The following is a 16342-nucleotide window of genomic DNA, read 5'->3' as shown; positions in this document are numbered from 1 at the left end:
TCCTACAATACTGCCTTTTTCATATCATCTAGGTCTATGGAAAATGCCCCATTTGGGTATTTATGAGTTACACAGACAGATATGCCTATATCTTTTGATTGCTTTGACTGAAAAATTATTTATTTATTTATTTATGTACACACAGAAAACAAGACACAGTACAGAGTAATAGGAAAATTATGTACAAAGGCACTACATTATTATGACTTCTTTCTGTAGACCTTATTGTTACTAATTTTGACCTAATACCTATACTCGTTCCTAAGAAAACGATCTTAAGCATCTTGCAGATAAACAGACTGACAACAAAGTGATCCTTTAAGCTTTTCGAATTTGTCCATTTCGAGGACCTTAACCTTAGTAAATGTTATGTAAGTAGTAGTAAATCTTATTTATGTTAAGTAAATTAACTTATATAAGATTTACTATTGTACTTGATGTTCTGTGTCTACAGATTGATGTTGATTTTGTTTGTCCTATATAAAATAAGGAATTTCTCATAATGGTCCAGTTTTCTTTCTTGCTATCTGTCAGTGAAGTCGATCTGAAACCACTGCCTTCATTCAGATCGGCTTACCCATGTCACCTGGGTCGGGAATGAGCTGCAAGTTTTTTCCAGAGCACACATGTGAACACATACATGAGCTTAATTAGAGCTCATTGAAAACGCTTGGTTGTGCAATTGACAATATCAATGTTCATGAGCAATGATGACCATTCGCTATAAGTGGACCAAAAATACCTCGTTTGAACACAATAAAAAACATGGTGTTACTGTTTATAAAAACGCACAGATTTTACTGTTATGAATTCTTATGAATTTATTAACACATATTTTAAAATGATTTCAAACATTCATTTAACAATTCATAGTTCGGTCTCTCTTTTTTGGTGTAGGCTTCATGAAATTTGGCCAAAATCTCCAGCGGAATTAAGTACTGGCTCACGGCAGAGTCCTTCAACATGTTGTCTATGTACTCCAACTGAAAATTAATTTAATAATCATATTTACATGAAAAAGAGAAATTGCTTGCTTGAGCTTGAGAATTTTTCGGTATACCTATGATTTAAAAGGAATTATTATTTTATTATTATTTTTAAGACGCATTTATTAGTTTACATGCTTCAGCTCTGTACAGAAGAATGGAGAAAACTTAGCCAGTATTTCCGCAGACAGACGCTGGTGTGCTGTGCCACTTCCCCAGATACTACAGCGCAATATATATACATATATAATTTTGGTATAAACAATGATGAAGGTTGTCCTTACCAGTAAAGAATACTTAGACGGTTCAAGTCTCACTCTTTCATCATGTGCAAATGCCCTAAGCCTCTCGAACCAAGGCCATATCATATAATCAGCGTATCCAGGTTCACTTCCGTCCAAGAACACAGTGCCTCGGTTTTTCAACTGTTCCTGGATGAAATCTAAAGCCTTGTGGTACGCAGCAACATGCTCCTCATTGACAGTGTCGGAGAATTTTAGAATCTTTATAAAAAGCGACTGAATCTGAAATGAACGTTTAATTTAATAAAACTATTAATTAGATTTAGTATTTTCTTCGGTTTTAGCATTTGTTCTCTTTACGGTAAGCAGCGGTTTGGCTCTGCCGCTGCCATTGCTGACATCCATGTGCGACGGTAAACACTCACCATCGAGTGGGCCGTATGCACGTTTGCCTAAAATAACAACAAAAAAAAAGCCATAGACATAATTAAAATTAAGTTCATTATACAACGAAAAGCGTAATGTATTCGAACGATTCGGAAAGAATAAAAAGAAACACGAAATTAAACTGTAAAAATAATTATAGTGCATTACGTAACCATGTCATTAATATGACCGTATAGCTTTCGGTGTACTGACTGTCTTCTAAGTAAACCAGAACCCTAGTGTGTCAAAGAAACCCTAATAATTAACTACATCTGATGTAAAATCGAAGTTAGTTAGTTAATTTATTAAATTTTTATTTCACATTTCCAAATTAATTTTGTATGAAGGTAGCACGACCCTATAGTCGTTCTTTTTAATTGAAAACGAAGAGCGCTGTTGTACTTCCAGCAGCTGTAATGACGTGCGCATGAGCATCGACACCACGCCTATTTCTGCCGCGTAGCAATCGTGCGTTCCGGTACGAAGAGTAGGACAAAGCTTATACAATACAATTATGTATTATAGAAATTTCGACCTCATGTCTTAAATTAGGTGCTGTTTATGGGCTTCAGTAGTTAACTGACCACCAGGTAGGCCGTGAGTTGCTTAACTATTTCATCATCATCAGTAGCCCACAATTGTCCACTGCTGGACATAGACCTCTCCCAATCCACACCACTGAGCCCAGTCCTCGGCTCTCCACATCCACCTCTTGCGGGCCACCGTTCGGAGGTCATCGCACCACCTAACCAGGGCGCGTCCCACGTTACGTTTTCCGTTGCCCGGTCTCCACTCGAGAGCCCGTTAACTCCAGCGATCGTCAGTTTTACGGCATATATGACCAACCCACTGCCACTTCATCTTAACTATTCACAGAAATAAAAAGGTCGATGATGTTATACGACCAAATAATTTAACAAAGTTTTAAGTTAATTTTATATGGTTACTGGCGGAAGGGCATGTTCCGAGCCCGCATGATAGTGTTATGGGAAAGAGTTTATGTAATACTTTCTGTAATTTAGTATTTTTCTATGATCATCCAAGACGGACACACGAAGACCAAGGCCCGCATTAAGACATTATATTGAATTGAATGAATACAACGGCTGTGTTAGAATCTAAACGATTGTAACATGCCCTTCCGCTAATTTGTATTTTTTTTACAAACATGCATTTCTTACAGGCGCCGATGCTTCTACAATAATTTTGTCCAATGCTTTCTTCAAAGGATCTTGCGGCAGTAAAGGCCTTTTCGGATAGACCTCATCTAAATATTCAACTGTCACTAAGCTTTCGTAAATGGTCACATCTTCTGCTATTTCTATCGCTGGAACTTTTGCTGAAATTTGAAAAGCAAATGTTTTACTTATCAACAAGAATTTCATACGTTGGCAGGTCTTTATTATTAGATTAATGTACTGACCACATTACCATTAGTATTACAGCATCGATCCATTTGTATTCATTATTTTGTTCTTTCAGACCTTCTTTCAGTTTTTTTTAAAGTTTTGCTTTAGAGTTTGAAATTAAACTTGGCTTTCTTATCTTTCTACGTCTGAATCGTTACTGCAAACAAACTGAGAATTCCAGATCTAAACGCCAATGAAATTGCTAGGATTGTTACTTTAATTGAAACTGGGCACATGTATAAGAATGTGGTACAAACAACGAATATAAATATCTCCGATACCTTGAGTTGTGAAGAGATACCAACAGACCGCAGAGTATCAGATATTCGCACGACAAGCACAGAGACGACTACGGTTCATCGTTACCGGCGTGGCGTATCGGATATACCGGATATCGGTTACTTTTTGAAATTGTACCTCAACCTCATCTGAGTTAAGAACGAAGGTCGAAGTTCAACGGGCTACCGTAGGCACAAAAAAAATTTAGAAAATAATCGATTCGCAATCCGAAACACGAAACTTTTGACTCGTGTTTTATAGATAAATCCATATGTTGCATAAAAGTCAGATGATAAGATTTAGAGACGTCCGGTAGAAAACTACGTACAGTGCAACATTATTGAGACAATTTGAATTTTGAATTTGAATTTGTATACGGGGTAGAGAACTCTACGCCAATGAAAAGAGAACGAGCTCACAGCCCCTAGTAGAGAATTATAGCGGGCGCATTGCTACAGGTTCTCATCCGAAAATTTTAATTAAAGCATGAGTAAAAATATTCAAATATCAACTCTAGATATTACATTTCGCTAATATAATATTAATACACTAACACATACCGAAGGCACTTTTAGTTGTCAGCCACTCAGGTTTGTCGATCAGATCAATATTTACAACCTCATAGTCAATTTGTTTCGCGTTAAGAGCTAGAATGGTTCGCTGAGCGTAGGGGCAATACCTCATGTTGTACACTCGCAATTTTCCATTGAAAGGCGGTAAAGGATCACCTGCAAATAAAACAATTAACTATTTAGAAAGCGCATCGACATAAGATGGCATGCGTACATAGTACTAATTTTTTATTATATCTAAATGAATATTTTTAATGATATTTAAAATGTGATTATCATTAAAAAGTATTGAAAACGACACTATAGCAAGTCGTCGCCTTTGCGAGATACAAATTCTGTTTCACAGAGGTCCCGAAATCTTGAGCTGCAACTACTGGTCTACTATCACCGCGCGACTGGCTTGGTGTACTTTGTTTTTTTTTTTTATCTAAATTTAAATTGAATTTTTAATTTTATATACTGACTGACTAGCAACCCGCCCTCGCTTCGATTCGGAAAGATTATATTTTATTATTGACTAGCGACCCGCCCTCGCTTCGCTTCGCAAAAATAATAAATTTTATTATTGACTAGCGACCCATCCTCACTTCGCTTCGGAAGCATTAAAGTTTATTATTGATAGGCGAAGCCCGCCATGTTGCGCGCGGTACGACAATAACTGCGGGTGACGCCGCGGGGCGAAGCTAGTCTAAAAAAGTAGCCTAAGTTACTCCTTATATTATCAGCTACCTATCAGTGAAAGTCCCGTCAAAATCGGTCCAGCCGTTCCAGAGATTATCTGGAACAAACAGACAGACAGACAGAAATTGTAAAAAATGTTTTTTTGGTGTATGTACCGTATATATATTCATATGCATGTAGTAAAAAGAGGCTATTTCAATATTACAAACAGACACTCTAATTTTATTTATGTGTATAGATAGACGAAGCCCGCCATGTTGCGCGCGGTACGACAATAACTGCGGGTGACGCCGCGGGGCGAGCTAGTCTAAAAAAAGTAGCCTAAGTTACTTCTTATATCATCAGCTACCTATTAGTGAAAGTCTCAACAAAATCGGTTCAGCCGCTCCAGAGATTAGCCGGAACAAACAGACAGACAGACAGACAAAAATTGTAAAAAATGTTTTTTTGGTGTATGTACCGTATATATATTCATATGCATGTAGTAAAAAGAGGCTATTTCAATATTACAAACAGACACTCTAATTTTATTTATATGTATAGATAGGCGAAGCCCGCCATGTTGCGCGAGGTACGACAATAACTGCGGGTGACGCCGCGGGGCGAGCTAGTCTAAAAAAAGTAGCCTAAGTTACTTCTTATATCATCAGCTACCTATTAGTGAAAGTCTCAACAAAATCGGTTCAGCCGCTCCAGAGATTAGCCGGAACAAACAGACAGACAGACAAAAATTGTAAAAAATGTTATTTTGGTGTACGTACCGTATATATATTCATATGCATGTAGTAAAAAGCGGTACAGACACTCCAATTTTATTTATATGTTTAGATAGAATACATGTTTTAAGTAGGTAGTTCAAAGTATTATATAAAACTCATTTCTTAAAATTTTTGGCTATACCACTTCAATTCTAAAGGTACGATGTGTCCTCTTCTAGAGAAATATGAACTTTTTTCATTTGTTAGCAATATTACGTTTAATTTCACTGGTGGTAGGACTCTCGATTACAGCAGTCAAGGAAATTATCGTTCGGCTATAACTCACTTATAAAAATCATCTTTAAAATAATTTCACTCCGTAGATATGTAAAACAGTGATTCAGCCAGATATAATAATAATGAATTGTTACATAGATACATACATACCTTTCCTTAAATGCTTTGTGTTAAAGTTGATATTTCTGCTGTCCTTAATTGCAGACATATTTCGAAATGGTACACCAGTATAAGGTAAGACGTATTCTAATACTTGACTGATAACTCGAACACCTTGAAACGACGAATATATTAGGTGCATGGCCAGACTTACAGTGGAAGTTATCATGTTTTTATTACAATTTCATTACATATCTACGCATTAGACATGTGTAAGTAATGCGAGTGATATTACTCGGGTAATATTACTCTACGATGTAATGCAACATCACACATTACGCGAAGGAAACAAACATCACACTATCACCCAACATGTTTCTTTCTTTGTCGTGTAATGTTGCTTAATACATGAACGGAACCGAGCGAGCGAGACAGACCGATCGACGCAAAATAAATGAGCAAGCGACACGGAATTATTCCTAGTGATTTTGAACCGTATGTCCTGGCCGCTAGGTACATTTTTATACCTATGGTACGTCTGAATTTTAATATAGGTATTTGTGTTTATATTTTTCATGCGGCCAGCCGGTAGCTCCCCGCAAGTACTTACTTAATTTTTTATTCGCAACTTTTGTAAAATCGCTAGTCGCTCGTAATTGTTTAGTAATATTTTATATTAATTTTTGTGTTTGATTTGAATTACTTAAGCACTTGTTTGAAGATAGTTTTATTATTTGTTTTAATGCGTGTTTAATAAGTGAAAGAAATAACGGCGTCTAAATGAAAGTACAGTCCTCCTTGGATGCACTTTGAGGATATCGCGCCGAAACAATGCATCTACTGCTCTCGTATATTAACATTATTGTCGAGCTCAATTTGCAGTCTAAGTCGCCATATGAAATCCGTTCATCCCACAATAAATTATATTAAGTAAAAAATAAAATTATTATATTATTAAGTAAGTCAATCTGTCAAGTAATATAACAGTGTATTACAATACAAAGTTCATACTTTGTATTGTAATACACTACTGTAATGACACACCCGAATCATTACCTAAGTGATGTGTTTATACACATCACTTAGGTAATGATTGATGAAAACATTACACATCACTCTTAACATTACTCGGTGCGTTCAATAGATACTGTGACGACGAATACATTGTATCTATACACCCGAATCATTACCTAAGTGATGTGTTTATACACATCACTTTGAACGCACCGAGTAATGTTATGAGTGATGTGTAATGTTTTCGAGTAATATCACCTATCTGTAAAAGTGATGTCATATCACATTACATTGGGAAGTGATGTTTTGCGCAAGTCTACTACGCATTCATAAATAAAATCCATGTATTTATTATCTATGACATGTAATTTCAATTTGCTCTTATTGTTCATTCATCTTGGAGTGGTGAGGTTCACTTCTTCACATATTTTTAATGTTCTACGTTCGGTCTACACGTTCCATTTTGATTGACTGAATGAATCTTTATTGACGTACTTGGAGCCAGCGGTTCTGAAAAACAAGCGAGAGAGTTAAATAGAATGTATATAAACACTACGTTACGATGATATGGTCAAATTTACATGTTCGTCATTTTCTGCATTGCACAGTAATATTAAAGCCTACACAAGCAATTCCAAAAGTCTGTAGAATCGACATCAGGGATTCCCAAATCATTTTGGGTAAAAGACTCCTATTCCAAAATAATTTGATACCTCAGATTTTTAGACCTCGTCGACACACAAAATCAATTTTCGATTAAGTTGATCTCTGGACAATCACCTTGGGGAATCCTTGTTCTACACTACACACTCAAAAGTCGTAAATATAATTTATGATCCTCTGGTTTCAAACTAAATTATTTTAAGCTTCACTTGGCCATAGCTATTATAGCTATAGTTACATGCACCGAACTTCGTTATTTATTAAAATTTGTTAATATTACACTATTTAAACAAAACAATGTGTTTACTTCATTACAGAATTATTAAGTGTTAAATAGGTACTTGAATCAGCTGTTTGATCAATTAAGTGTGTCAGGAGTGATTTCTCAGTTTTCCTAGTGTAGTGTACCTATTTTAAGTTATCTGTGGTTATCCCATTCATGATTCTCAGAATTCAGTTCATTCCATAGATTATACACTTAATATATTCGAGAGTTCATTCAATTCATTTCTTGAACTCGTACTGGTGGTATCTACAATTCTTGTTTTTCTCAATAAAAAATTCTAGAAGCAAAGCAAGGAGTCTTCAACGAATTGAAACTTAATTATTGAAGACCATTGACTTCAATAATTTAGATCAAAAGACATCAGAAGGCTACACTTCACGTAGACACTAATTTATTTTGTACTTAAAAAAAAGTTACATCTTTTAACATGTCCGAGAAGCATTTACAAACCGGTAAATAATGAAAAATTTAACTAATCGATTTATTAGTAATATTTGTCAATAAATTTATTGTCTTCTTTTCAGGAGATGTTTTGCCCCCATATAGTGGAAAACTTCGCGTTTTTGCTATGAGATTTTGTCCTTACGCCGAAAGGACAGTGCTGACCTTAAATGCTAAAAACATACCTTACGATTTAGTTTTTATCAATTTAGATCAGAAACCTGAATGGATCTTCAACTTTAGCCCGAAGGGTATGTATTCTGTAGCTTTGATGCAATCATCAATGATTGAATCCTAATTTATTTAATCATGACTATTTACTAAGTGCTTAATTGTTCTACAAAGTTACTTAACTCTTAGGTACTGTGCCAGCTTTGGAATATGAACCTGGTAAGGCACTCTTTGACAGCAACATTATAAATGTTTATCTTGATGAAAAGTATCCAGAGATTCCTCTGCAAGCATCAGACCCTCTGCGCAGAGCTCAAGACAAAATTCTCGTTGAGAGCTTTGCTCCAGTATGTATTTTTTTTATACATTTTTTTATTAATGAAGTTAACGATTAAGAATGTATTCAGTGTGCTTAATATAAATTTCATAAAATTTCAATGGTTCGTTTAGATTATATACTATAGCAGATTTGGTAAAATAACGTGAAAATATCATCATATAAAACAGTACAATGTTGTGCACCTTGAGGAAAAGTTAAAATAAAAAGGGAACTAAGGAAAAGTATTTAAATCCAAAACAGCAATTTTCCTCTGTTTGTTTGTTTGAACACTTATATAGAATTATTAAACGCAATCTCATTTAGTTGTAACAGGTTGACAGGATACAATTTATATCATAATTGAGAGTCTTGGATTGTTTGATTTTGTAAATATATGGATATTGGATATTGTAAAAATAACATATTGATACTTAAAGACTTGTAGAGTTTACTTTTGTGGTGTTGAATTTAGAAGTTAAATAGCAAATGTTATTTTATAATATTATATACAAAAGTTACTGTGTCTACTTGTTATGTTGTCACACCTAAATTAACAAACTGATTTTGACTTAATTAGTATGGAAACAGTCTCAACATTGGAGGAAAATATAAATTGCCTTTCATCCCCATGGTGCATGGTGGTTTCAGTCCATATGATATAAAGTATAATCTGCCATAGGGAATCTGTGAATGACTTTATTAATAAGAATGTCAAAGAATAACAAATCCCATATGACCCAAGATAAGACAAATTCCTGATAACACAAAGACAGCAATGACGAAAAAAAATAATTACATTTTTGGGTTTCAATAGATTAAAAAGTGTAGTAGTATTTACAAAAAAAAAAAAACAAAAATAATTATGATACAAAACTGATTAACTGTCATATTATGAATTTAAAAAGAACCATTAAAAGTATATTTCATTTTAGGCACAATCAGCTTACTATACAGCAGCATTCAATGCACAAGCTCTCGAGCCAAGCATGGTAGAGACATACCACAAAGGACTTGAGGGACTACAAAAAGAGCTTGAAACGCGCAGTACTAAATATTTACATGGGGACGAGCCTGGGTGGGTCGATTACACCCTTTGGCCATTTTTAGAGCGCTTTGAGGCTCTGCCCCTGATTGGAAAAGCTGAGTTTGCCATTGACAAAACTAAATATGAGAGACTGGTATGTTAGTTTTGTATATTATTTTAATCTAATTGCTCTATAATTGATTGATTGTTCCTATGAACTCAGGATATTATTTTACACTTGCTTTAAAACATTTTCACTGGTGGTAGGACCTCTTGGGAGTCCGCACAGGTAGATACCACCACCCCGCCTATTTCCGCCGCGAAGCAGTAATGCGTTTCGGTTCGAAGGGTGGGGTAGCCGTTGTAACTATACTGAGATCTTAGAACTTATATCTCGAGGTGGGTGGCGCATTTACGTTGTAGATGTCTATGGGCTCCAGTAACCACTTAACACCAGGTGGGCTGTGAGCTCGTCCATCCACCTAAGCAATAAATAAAAATAAAAAAATTGACTGCTGTGTAGGTCACCGGTGACCTATGTGACACACTGAAGTAATTATGTTGATTTTTCTTTTCTATCTTTTTACAAAGACGCCGGAAAATCAAGTAGATATTAGAGAATAAATCTATTTTTAAGAGACCTAAAAGACAAACAAAGTGAAAGGCTAAGTTAGGCAATTCAGGTGCTTAGGAACAGAAATCGATTTAATTACTTTAGAGCGCCACATAGAACACATAATAGAAGACCTCCGCAAATCTGTTAATTATCTTAGATAAATACCACAAAACCTGTTTATTTTAATTGCTTGGATGGGTGGACGAGCTCACAGCCCACCTGGTGTTAAGTGGTTACTGGAGCCCATAGACATCTACAACGTAAATGCGCCACCCACCTTGAGATATAAGTTCTAAGGTCTCAGTATAGTTACAATGGCTACCCCACCCTTCGTACCGAAACGCATTAATGCTTCACGACAGAAATAGGCAGGGCGGTGGTACCTACCCGTGCGGACTCCCAAGAGGTCCTACCACTAGTAATTATGCATATTATAATTTTGCGGTTTTGATTTTTATTACACAATGTTATTCCTTCACCGTGGAAATCAATCGCGAACGTCTGTTGAGTACGTATTTCATTAGAAAAATTGGTACCCGCCTGCAGGATTCGAATACTGGTGCATTGCTAGATACGAATGCACCGGACGTCTTATGCTTTAGGCCACGACGACGACAATCTGTAGAATTTATGTATCATTGATATGAACAGATCTTTATCACTGTTTTGTCAGGTTACTTACATTGAAGCCATGAAAAATGTGCCTGCTGTGAAGTCGTACTTCTTAGCAGCAGAGACCCATGCGAAGTTCATTGAGTCTCGCGCCAAAGGAGATGCCAATTACAATATGCTAGACACTAGTGCTGTTTGCTGCATGCGCCCCAGGAAAAAGAAGGAATAAAAAGCATGTTTATGAAGCTTGGAACAATACAATGAAAATAAAGTATAATTTTCAGAGAAAGTGGTTTTATTTTTTGAATTCAGTTTTTGAATTATTAGTTACAGGCCGACGAACGTACGGCTCACCCGATAGTAAGTAGTCATTACTATATTGTCATTTTTGGCGACAAAGGGCCGCGACGTGATAATCCTCTTTGTTAGCGATACGTTAAATATAAATTTGGAGCTGTGATTGGTACATTTGGTGTATGTTTGTTTGTGTGGTGAATTCGTTTTGTTAAAAGAAGTTAGCAAATTTTTTGCTTAGTTTTAAATTAACAAGATTTGTAAGAGGGAGTGCGCGGGGTTCAACGAGAGGTGAGGGGGCCTCGGACCGGTGACCTGAGGCGAACGAAGTCAGTGTCCAAAGCAACGAACGCCGCGCGCTTCCTAACCACTAAAGTTTTGTCATCCGACGCCACTATAGGAAATAAATATTTTTCTCACAAAAACCTCTGTTAGTGCATTCCACGAACCTACGAACCAACATAAATTACACTCTTATTGTGGCCGCCGCGATTACCTATCCGACCCAGACGATTAACGCAAAGCCTCGTCGCCCGAAACATATCTTTTCGGATCCCCCGGATCCTCTCGATGCTTTTTGGTCCCTCAAGCACCGATCACCGTCCTGGTGTAACTTGTCAGTTACGACCAAGTTTTGACGAGTGAACTAACTCAAAGACAGTCCACTGAGTTTCTGACCGGATCTTCTCAATGGGTCGCGATTCTGATCGGGTGGTTGATTCTGCGAAGCACTGCTCTTGCTTTTTATGTTTTATAGCTTAGGTTTGTGGACGAGCTCACGGCCCACCGGATATTAAATGGTTACCGAAGACCATATACAGCGTAAATGCCGACACCTACTGAGATATCAGTTCTAAGTTTCTAAGGTCTCAGTTTGTACCAATCAAACCGAAACGCATTACTGTTTCAGGATAGAAATATTTTAATATAAATAAAAAAAATGTTTTGATGTCAATGGGCTCCACTAGGCATTTAATTGATTTTGTCTCACTACCTATAGAAATCAACACAAAATTTTCGAGAAAAACTTCCTTCACTTTAATGTGTTATTTAAACACAACAAACAAACAGATTGATCAAAAATATCAGTTAGGTAGGGTTAGTACATTAACTTGATATACGCTAGTTTAGACTATTGATTGTAGCAGTGTGGCCTTCGTATTTATATTATTAACTGAATGTCCAAGATCAACGCAAGAATACAATTCTGGGTTTATTTGGAAATGGTGGTATCTACATTAACTTTATTTTATTTATTTGAAGGATTTATTTTTAAATTAACCTGTAGGTTTATTAGTGGTGGGACAACTTGAGTCCGCACGGGTAGGTACCACCATCCTGCCTATTTCTACTGTGAAGCAGTAATGCTTTTCGTTTTGAAGGGTAGGGCAGCCGTTCTACTGTTAAAATTGAGACTAATATAAGAAAAGAAGCGTTTAAAAATTACATGCTCAGTTTCTTTATACCTACACAATATACTTTGCAATCTGAATTCAGTAGTTACTTTTATCTGCATAAGTAGATAAGAACTGGAAGATAAAATAAATGATAAAATTGTAGAATTTACAATATTATGCTATTATTTGCTGTTATGCTATTATACCCTTTCGTCTATAATAAAGCCTATTACATAAGATATCGTATAAAAAATATCTATAAAACCTAATTTTTTTTTTGCCGAAGCCTTTCATGGTATAACCTGATGATTCAACAAAGGCCAAAGCTTATCAAATTCGCACTGAAGTATTTATTTACTCCACACTCGTGATAGTCCTGCCTTAGACGGCGATAATTATTATATACCTACGACTTTTTTATACATTGGTTGTCTGTTGATAAACTCGTACGTTATTATTAATCTTAACAGTGCGTAAATTTATTTGTCTCCAAGTCATTACGATCAGTGACAATCCATATAATCATAGAGTAAACGAAGATGGTCTCACCAAAAATTAACTTTAACACGAAGCATTTGGGAAAAGGTAAATGGCGATTTACAAACTTCCTAACTGTTAATGATTATAACATGACGTCTTTAACATTCAATGTTTACTTTTAATATAAAATTCTATGTGTGATTCATGATCATCACAAAAGTCATAAATAACAAAAACCTACATAATAAGCTAGGAAGTTCCAATTAAATTTTATTTATTACAGGCGATCCTTTACCACCTTGGAGCGGAAAGTTGCGAGTCTATAACATGCGTTTATGTCCCTTTGCACAGAGAACAATATTAACGTTAAACGCAAAGCAAATCGATTACGAAGTGATAAATATTGATCTCGTTAATAAACCAGAATGGTTGCCGACAAAAAGTATATTCGGTACGTACAATCACGGTGCTTTCCGAATGTAATTTCCGGGGTTATTCTTATTTTCATTGATTGTTCGCGATGTTGAAGTGACAGTGTGCAGTGCGTATTGTTCGTAAAGCGCGCACCTGATATTGGCATGGGTAGGCCGCCCACGATGTGGAAAAGTGACCTACTGAACTTCGCCGGAATCCGCTAGAGGTAGGCAGAGAGAACCGGCCATTTTGGCGATGCTAGTGGGAGGAAATCGTCGTGGCCTAAAATGATAAAATGCTTGGTGCATTCGTATTGAACGACCTAGTTTTCTATTGAAATACGTCCATAACAAATGTTCACGAATGACTTCCAAGATGAAGGACAAACATTGTGTAATAAAAATCAAACCCACAAAAATTATAATCTGCCTAATAATTATTAGTGATAGAGCATCTTGTGAGCTCTCACGGATTTATACTACCAACCTGTCTTATTCTGCCATGAAGCACTATTGCATTTCGGTTTCAAGGGTGGCGACTACCGTTGTGGTGAACAAACTAATATACCTAGTCTTGCCATAAATACTGAGACAAAGGAAAAAAAAATTCTATTGCAAATAACATTTATTACTTTTACAGTGTGTTAGTTTAATACATAAATACCTATAAAACAATTTAAAGTATAAAAAGCTTATTCGAAGTGGTATCCATTGGCTGCAATACAGTCCTTTAAACGTTGAAGCCAGTTATCAATAGAAGCATGCACTCTTTCCTCCCGCCCCCCTAGCCCCAGCCAGGGCTTCGCCCCTGGACCCCGGCTCTGTACTCCACGAACTTTCGGCATGGTAGGAGAAAAAATAGTATGTGCACCGCGGGAGAAAAGTTGGACATTTCCTCCAGCGTGTTTGCAACCTTCGCCTTCGGCTCGGGTGGAAATTTAAAACGCGGGAGGAAATGTCCAACTTTTCTCCCTTGGTGCACAATGTACTATTAAAGTATTTACTAGCTAAACTCTAATTGGAATTCAGAATGTTAGTATTATTTAAATAAGACTATTGTATTGTGTACAGTTACTTAGCATAGTATTTTATTAAATAACTCAGGTAAAGTACCTACAATTGAGGTGGAAGATGGAGTATGTATCTGCGAAAGTCTTATCATCGCAGAGTACTTAGAGGAGGTATACCCCGAAATACCTTTAATTTCAAAGGATCCAATAAAGAAAGCGTATGAAAAAATAATTATTGAAGCTTCCGAGCCTGTACGTATTTTATTAAATATTTATTCATAATAATCGGGATGAAAGTGAAAAAATAGAATGAAATGCTTCCATTATTTTCAGAGTCTATTTCAGAAAGTAAGGAAGTCAATCGGTGATGTATGTGTGTTGTAGTTGCCTGTTTTGTTCAGTACATATAGGTAATATTTACGAGAGTTATACAAAGACATACAAGAGAATAAAAATGAATAGGAGTGTGCTTTTTTCTTAAATCACTTGCCTACACGAACACGGCTCCACATATCATCACAGGGCGTCAAGGTACCATGTGATCATTGCTCACAAAGCAAATTATGACCAAAATGCAAGTCACGCAATGGGTCATGGAACGGGCTTTTAGGCTTTTCTCTACGGGATAGGGTGCGCAATACTGAAATCCGCAGAACTGGTTTGACTGACATAGCCAAAGTGACTGCTCTGAGAAAGTGGAAGTGGGCCGGTGGCACATGGCCTCATACCGGATCCTGTGGACCGAATGGTAAACAGTCGACGTCGTCCTAAACATGTCATTACGGATCCTCCCGATCCATTAACGGTGCCTTTAGGTACCTCAAGCACCGGTCGCCGTCCTCGCCGAACCCGTCGCTTGCGCTTGACAAAGGGCTCTACGATCAATTAACCCATAGACACAGCCCACTGAGTTTCTCGCCGGATCTTTTCAATGGGTCGCGTTTCCGATCCGGTGGTAGATTCTGCGAGCACTGCCCTTGCTAGGGCCAGTGCTAGCAACACTCCGGTTTTAGCCCCGTGAGCTCACCTACACGTCAAGGAAAAGCTGAAGTAGCCTCTGAAGGCTATCAGCATAGATAGGGAAAGAAAAGCACACGGCCATTGTATTGACAATCGTTGGAGCACAAAAGTACTGGAGTGGAGATCTCGTATTGGACGTCATAACGGGGGCAGGCAACCCATGAGGCGGATCGACGCCCTGGTCAAAATAGCTCGACTGGATGCCAAAGGCTAGAACCGAAAAGAATGGAGTGCATTATCCATAATATTATGAAGAGACCTACACTCAGCATTGGGTAGACACGGGTTGAAGAAGAGAAACGAAAACGGTAAAAAATTGTTCTTCAATTTCAGATATTTGTAATGTATTTCAAAGTTATGAGAACGCCCGATACGATCAACGATGAAACGTTAATGAGTTATCACAAAGCTCTTACATTTTTCGAGGGACAGTTAAGGAATCGTGGCACAAGATTTCTCGGCGGCGAAAAGCCTGGATTCGCAGACTACATGATCTGGCCGTGGTTCGAGAGAATTCAATCGATGAACGATGAAAAACTCAAAATTAAATCCGCAAAATTCGACTTACTGGTACATACCTTACCTTACCTTTTGTATGAATGATTTAAACTAACCTAACCTAACTATATAAACATAGGTCAAACACGTAAATCGAAGATCTACACCAAATTCGTTAAAATTTTAAAGGCACTTTGATTGTATTATTAGATATTTATTTGCCTTTCTGAAATCTAATTTATAAATTCTAGGTTGCCTACATAGAAAACATGTACAAGGATCCCGCCGTCAGTCAATACCTACTACCTAAAGATGTCATGGATAAATTACACGCCGAATATAAGACAGGGAAGTTCGAAGTACAATCGATTGAAGATCTGTTGTAAATAAAAGTC

At 36.8% G+C, this 16342-nt stretch overlaps 3 protein-coding genes across 6 annotated transcripts; 2 read left to right on the top strand and 1 right to left on the bottom strand.

The window, feature by feature from the left end:
* Nucleotides 1–795: 795 nt before the first annotated feature.
* GSTo2 (glutathione S-transferase omega 2) lies at nucleotides 796–7021 on the bottom strand. 4 transcript variants are annotated; one of them, XM_062670844.1, is made up of 6 exons: nucleotides 5941–7021; nucleotides 5741–5863; nucleotides 3903–4070; nucleotides 2836–2993; nucleotides 1271–1510; nucleotides 796–983 (listed from the first exon to the last, which is right to left on the bottom strand). In XM_062670844.1, the coding sequence occupies exons 2-6, from the start codon at nucleotides 5796–5798 to the stop codon at nucleotides 837–839; spliced, it is 771 nt and encodes a 256-aa protein (XP_062526828.1). In that variant the 5' UTR covers nucleotides 5799–5863; nucleotides 5941–7021; the 3' UTR covers nucleotides 796–836.
* Nucleotides 7022–7888: 867 nt separating this feature from the next.
* Nucleotides 7889–11119, top strand: GSTo1 (glutathione S-transferase omega 1). Its single transcript, NM_001046666.1, is given in 5 exon segments — nucleotides 7889–8104; nucleotides 8177–8344; nucleotides 8454–8611; nucleotides 9516–9761; nucleotides 10897–11119. Coding segments are annotated over 5 exon segments (765 nt in total). The 5' UTR covers nucleotides 7889–8079; the 3' UTR covers nucleotides 11065–11119.
* Nucleotides 11120–13065: 1946 nt separating this feature from the next.
* GSTo4 (glutathione S-transferase omega 4) lies at nucleotides 13066–16333 on the top strand. The gene is made up of 5 exons (NM_001114989.1): nucleotides 13066–13111; nucleotides 13290–13457; nucleotides 14524–14681; nucleotides 15783–16019; nucleotides 16199–16333. The coding sequence occupies exons 1-5, from the start codon at nucleotides 13066–13068 to the stop codon at nucleotides 16331–16333; spliced, it is 744 nt and encodes a 247-aa protein (NP_001108461.1).
* The last annotated feature ends 9 nt before the right edge of the window (nucleotides 16334–16342 follow it).

The sequence above is a fragment of the Bombyx mori genome, chromosome 11, assembly GCF_030269925.1.
Source record: "Bombyx mori chromosome 11, ASM3026992v2".
Classification (NCBI taxonomy): Eukaryota; Metazoa; Arthropoda; class Insecta; order Lepidoptera; family Bombycidae; genus Bombyx; species Bombyx mori.
This window is presented reverse-complemented; position numbering and strand designations above follow the sequence as displayed.

Bases quoted from the DNA above. Each gene is read 5' to 3' on its own strand.
- GSTo4 (NM_001114989.1), top strand. From the start codon at position 13,066: ATGGTCTCACCAAAAATTAACTTTAACACGAAGCATTTGGGAAAAG. The intron at 13,112-13,289 runs GTAAATGGCGAT...TATTTATTACAG, and splicing joins CACGAAGCATTTGGGAAAAG to GCGATCCTTTACCACCTTGG. The intron at 14,682-15,782 runs GTACGTATTTTA...CTTCAATTTCAG, and splicing joins TTATTGAAGCTTCCGAGCCT to ATATTTGTAATGTATTTCAA.
- GSTo2 (XM_062670842.1), bottom strand. From the start codon at position 5,918: ATGATAACTTCCACTGTAAGTCTGGCCATGCACCTAATATATTCGTCG. The intron at 2,994-3,902 runs GTATGTGTTAGT...TTCAAATTTCAG, and splicing joins GACAACTAAAAGTGCCTTCG to CAAAAGTTCCAGCGATAGAA. The intron at 1,511-2,835 runs GTAAGAAATGCA...CGTTCATTTCAG, and splicing joins TTGTAGAAGCATCGGCGCCT to ATTCAGTCGCTTTTTATAAA.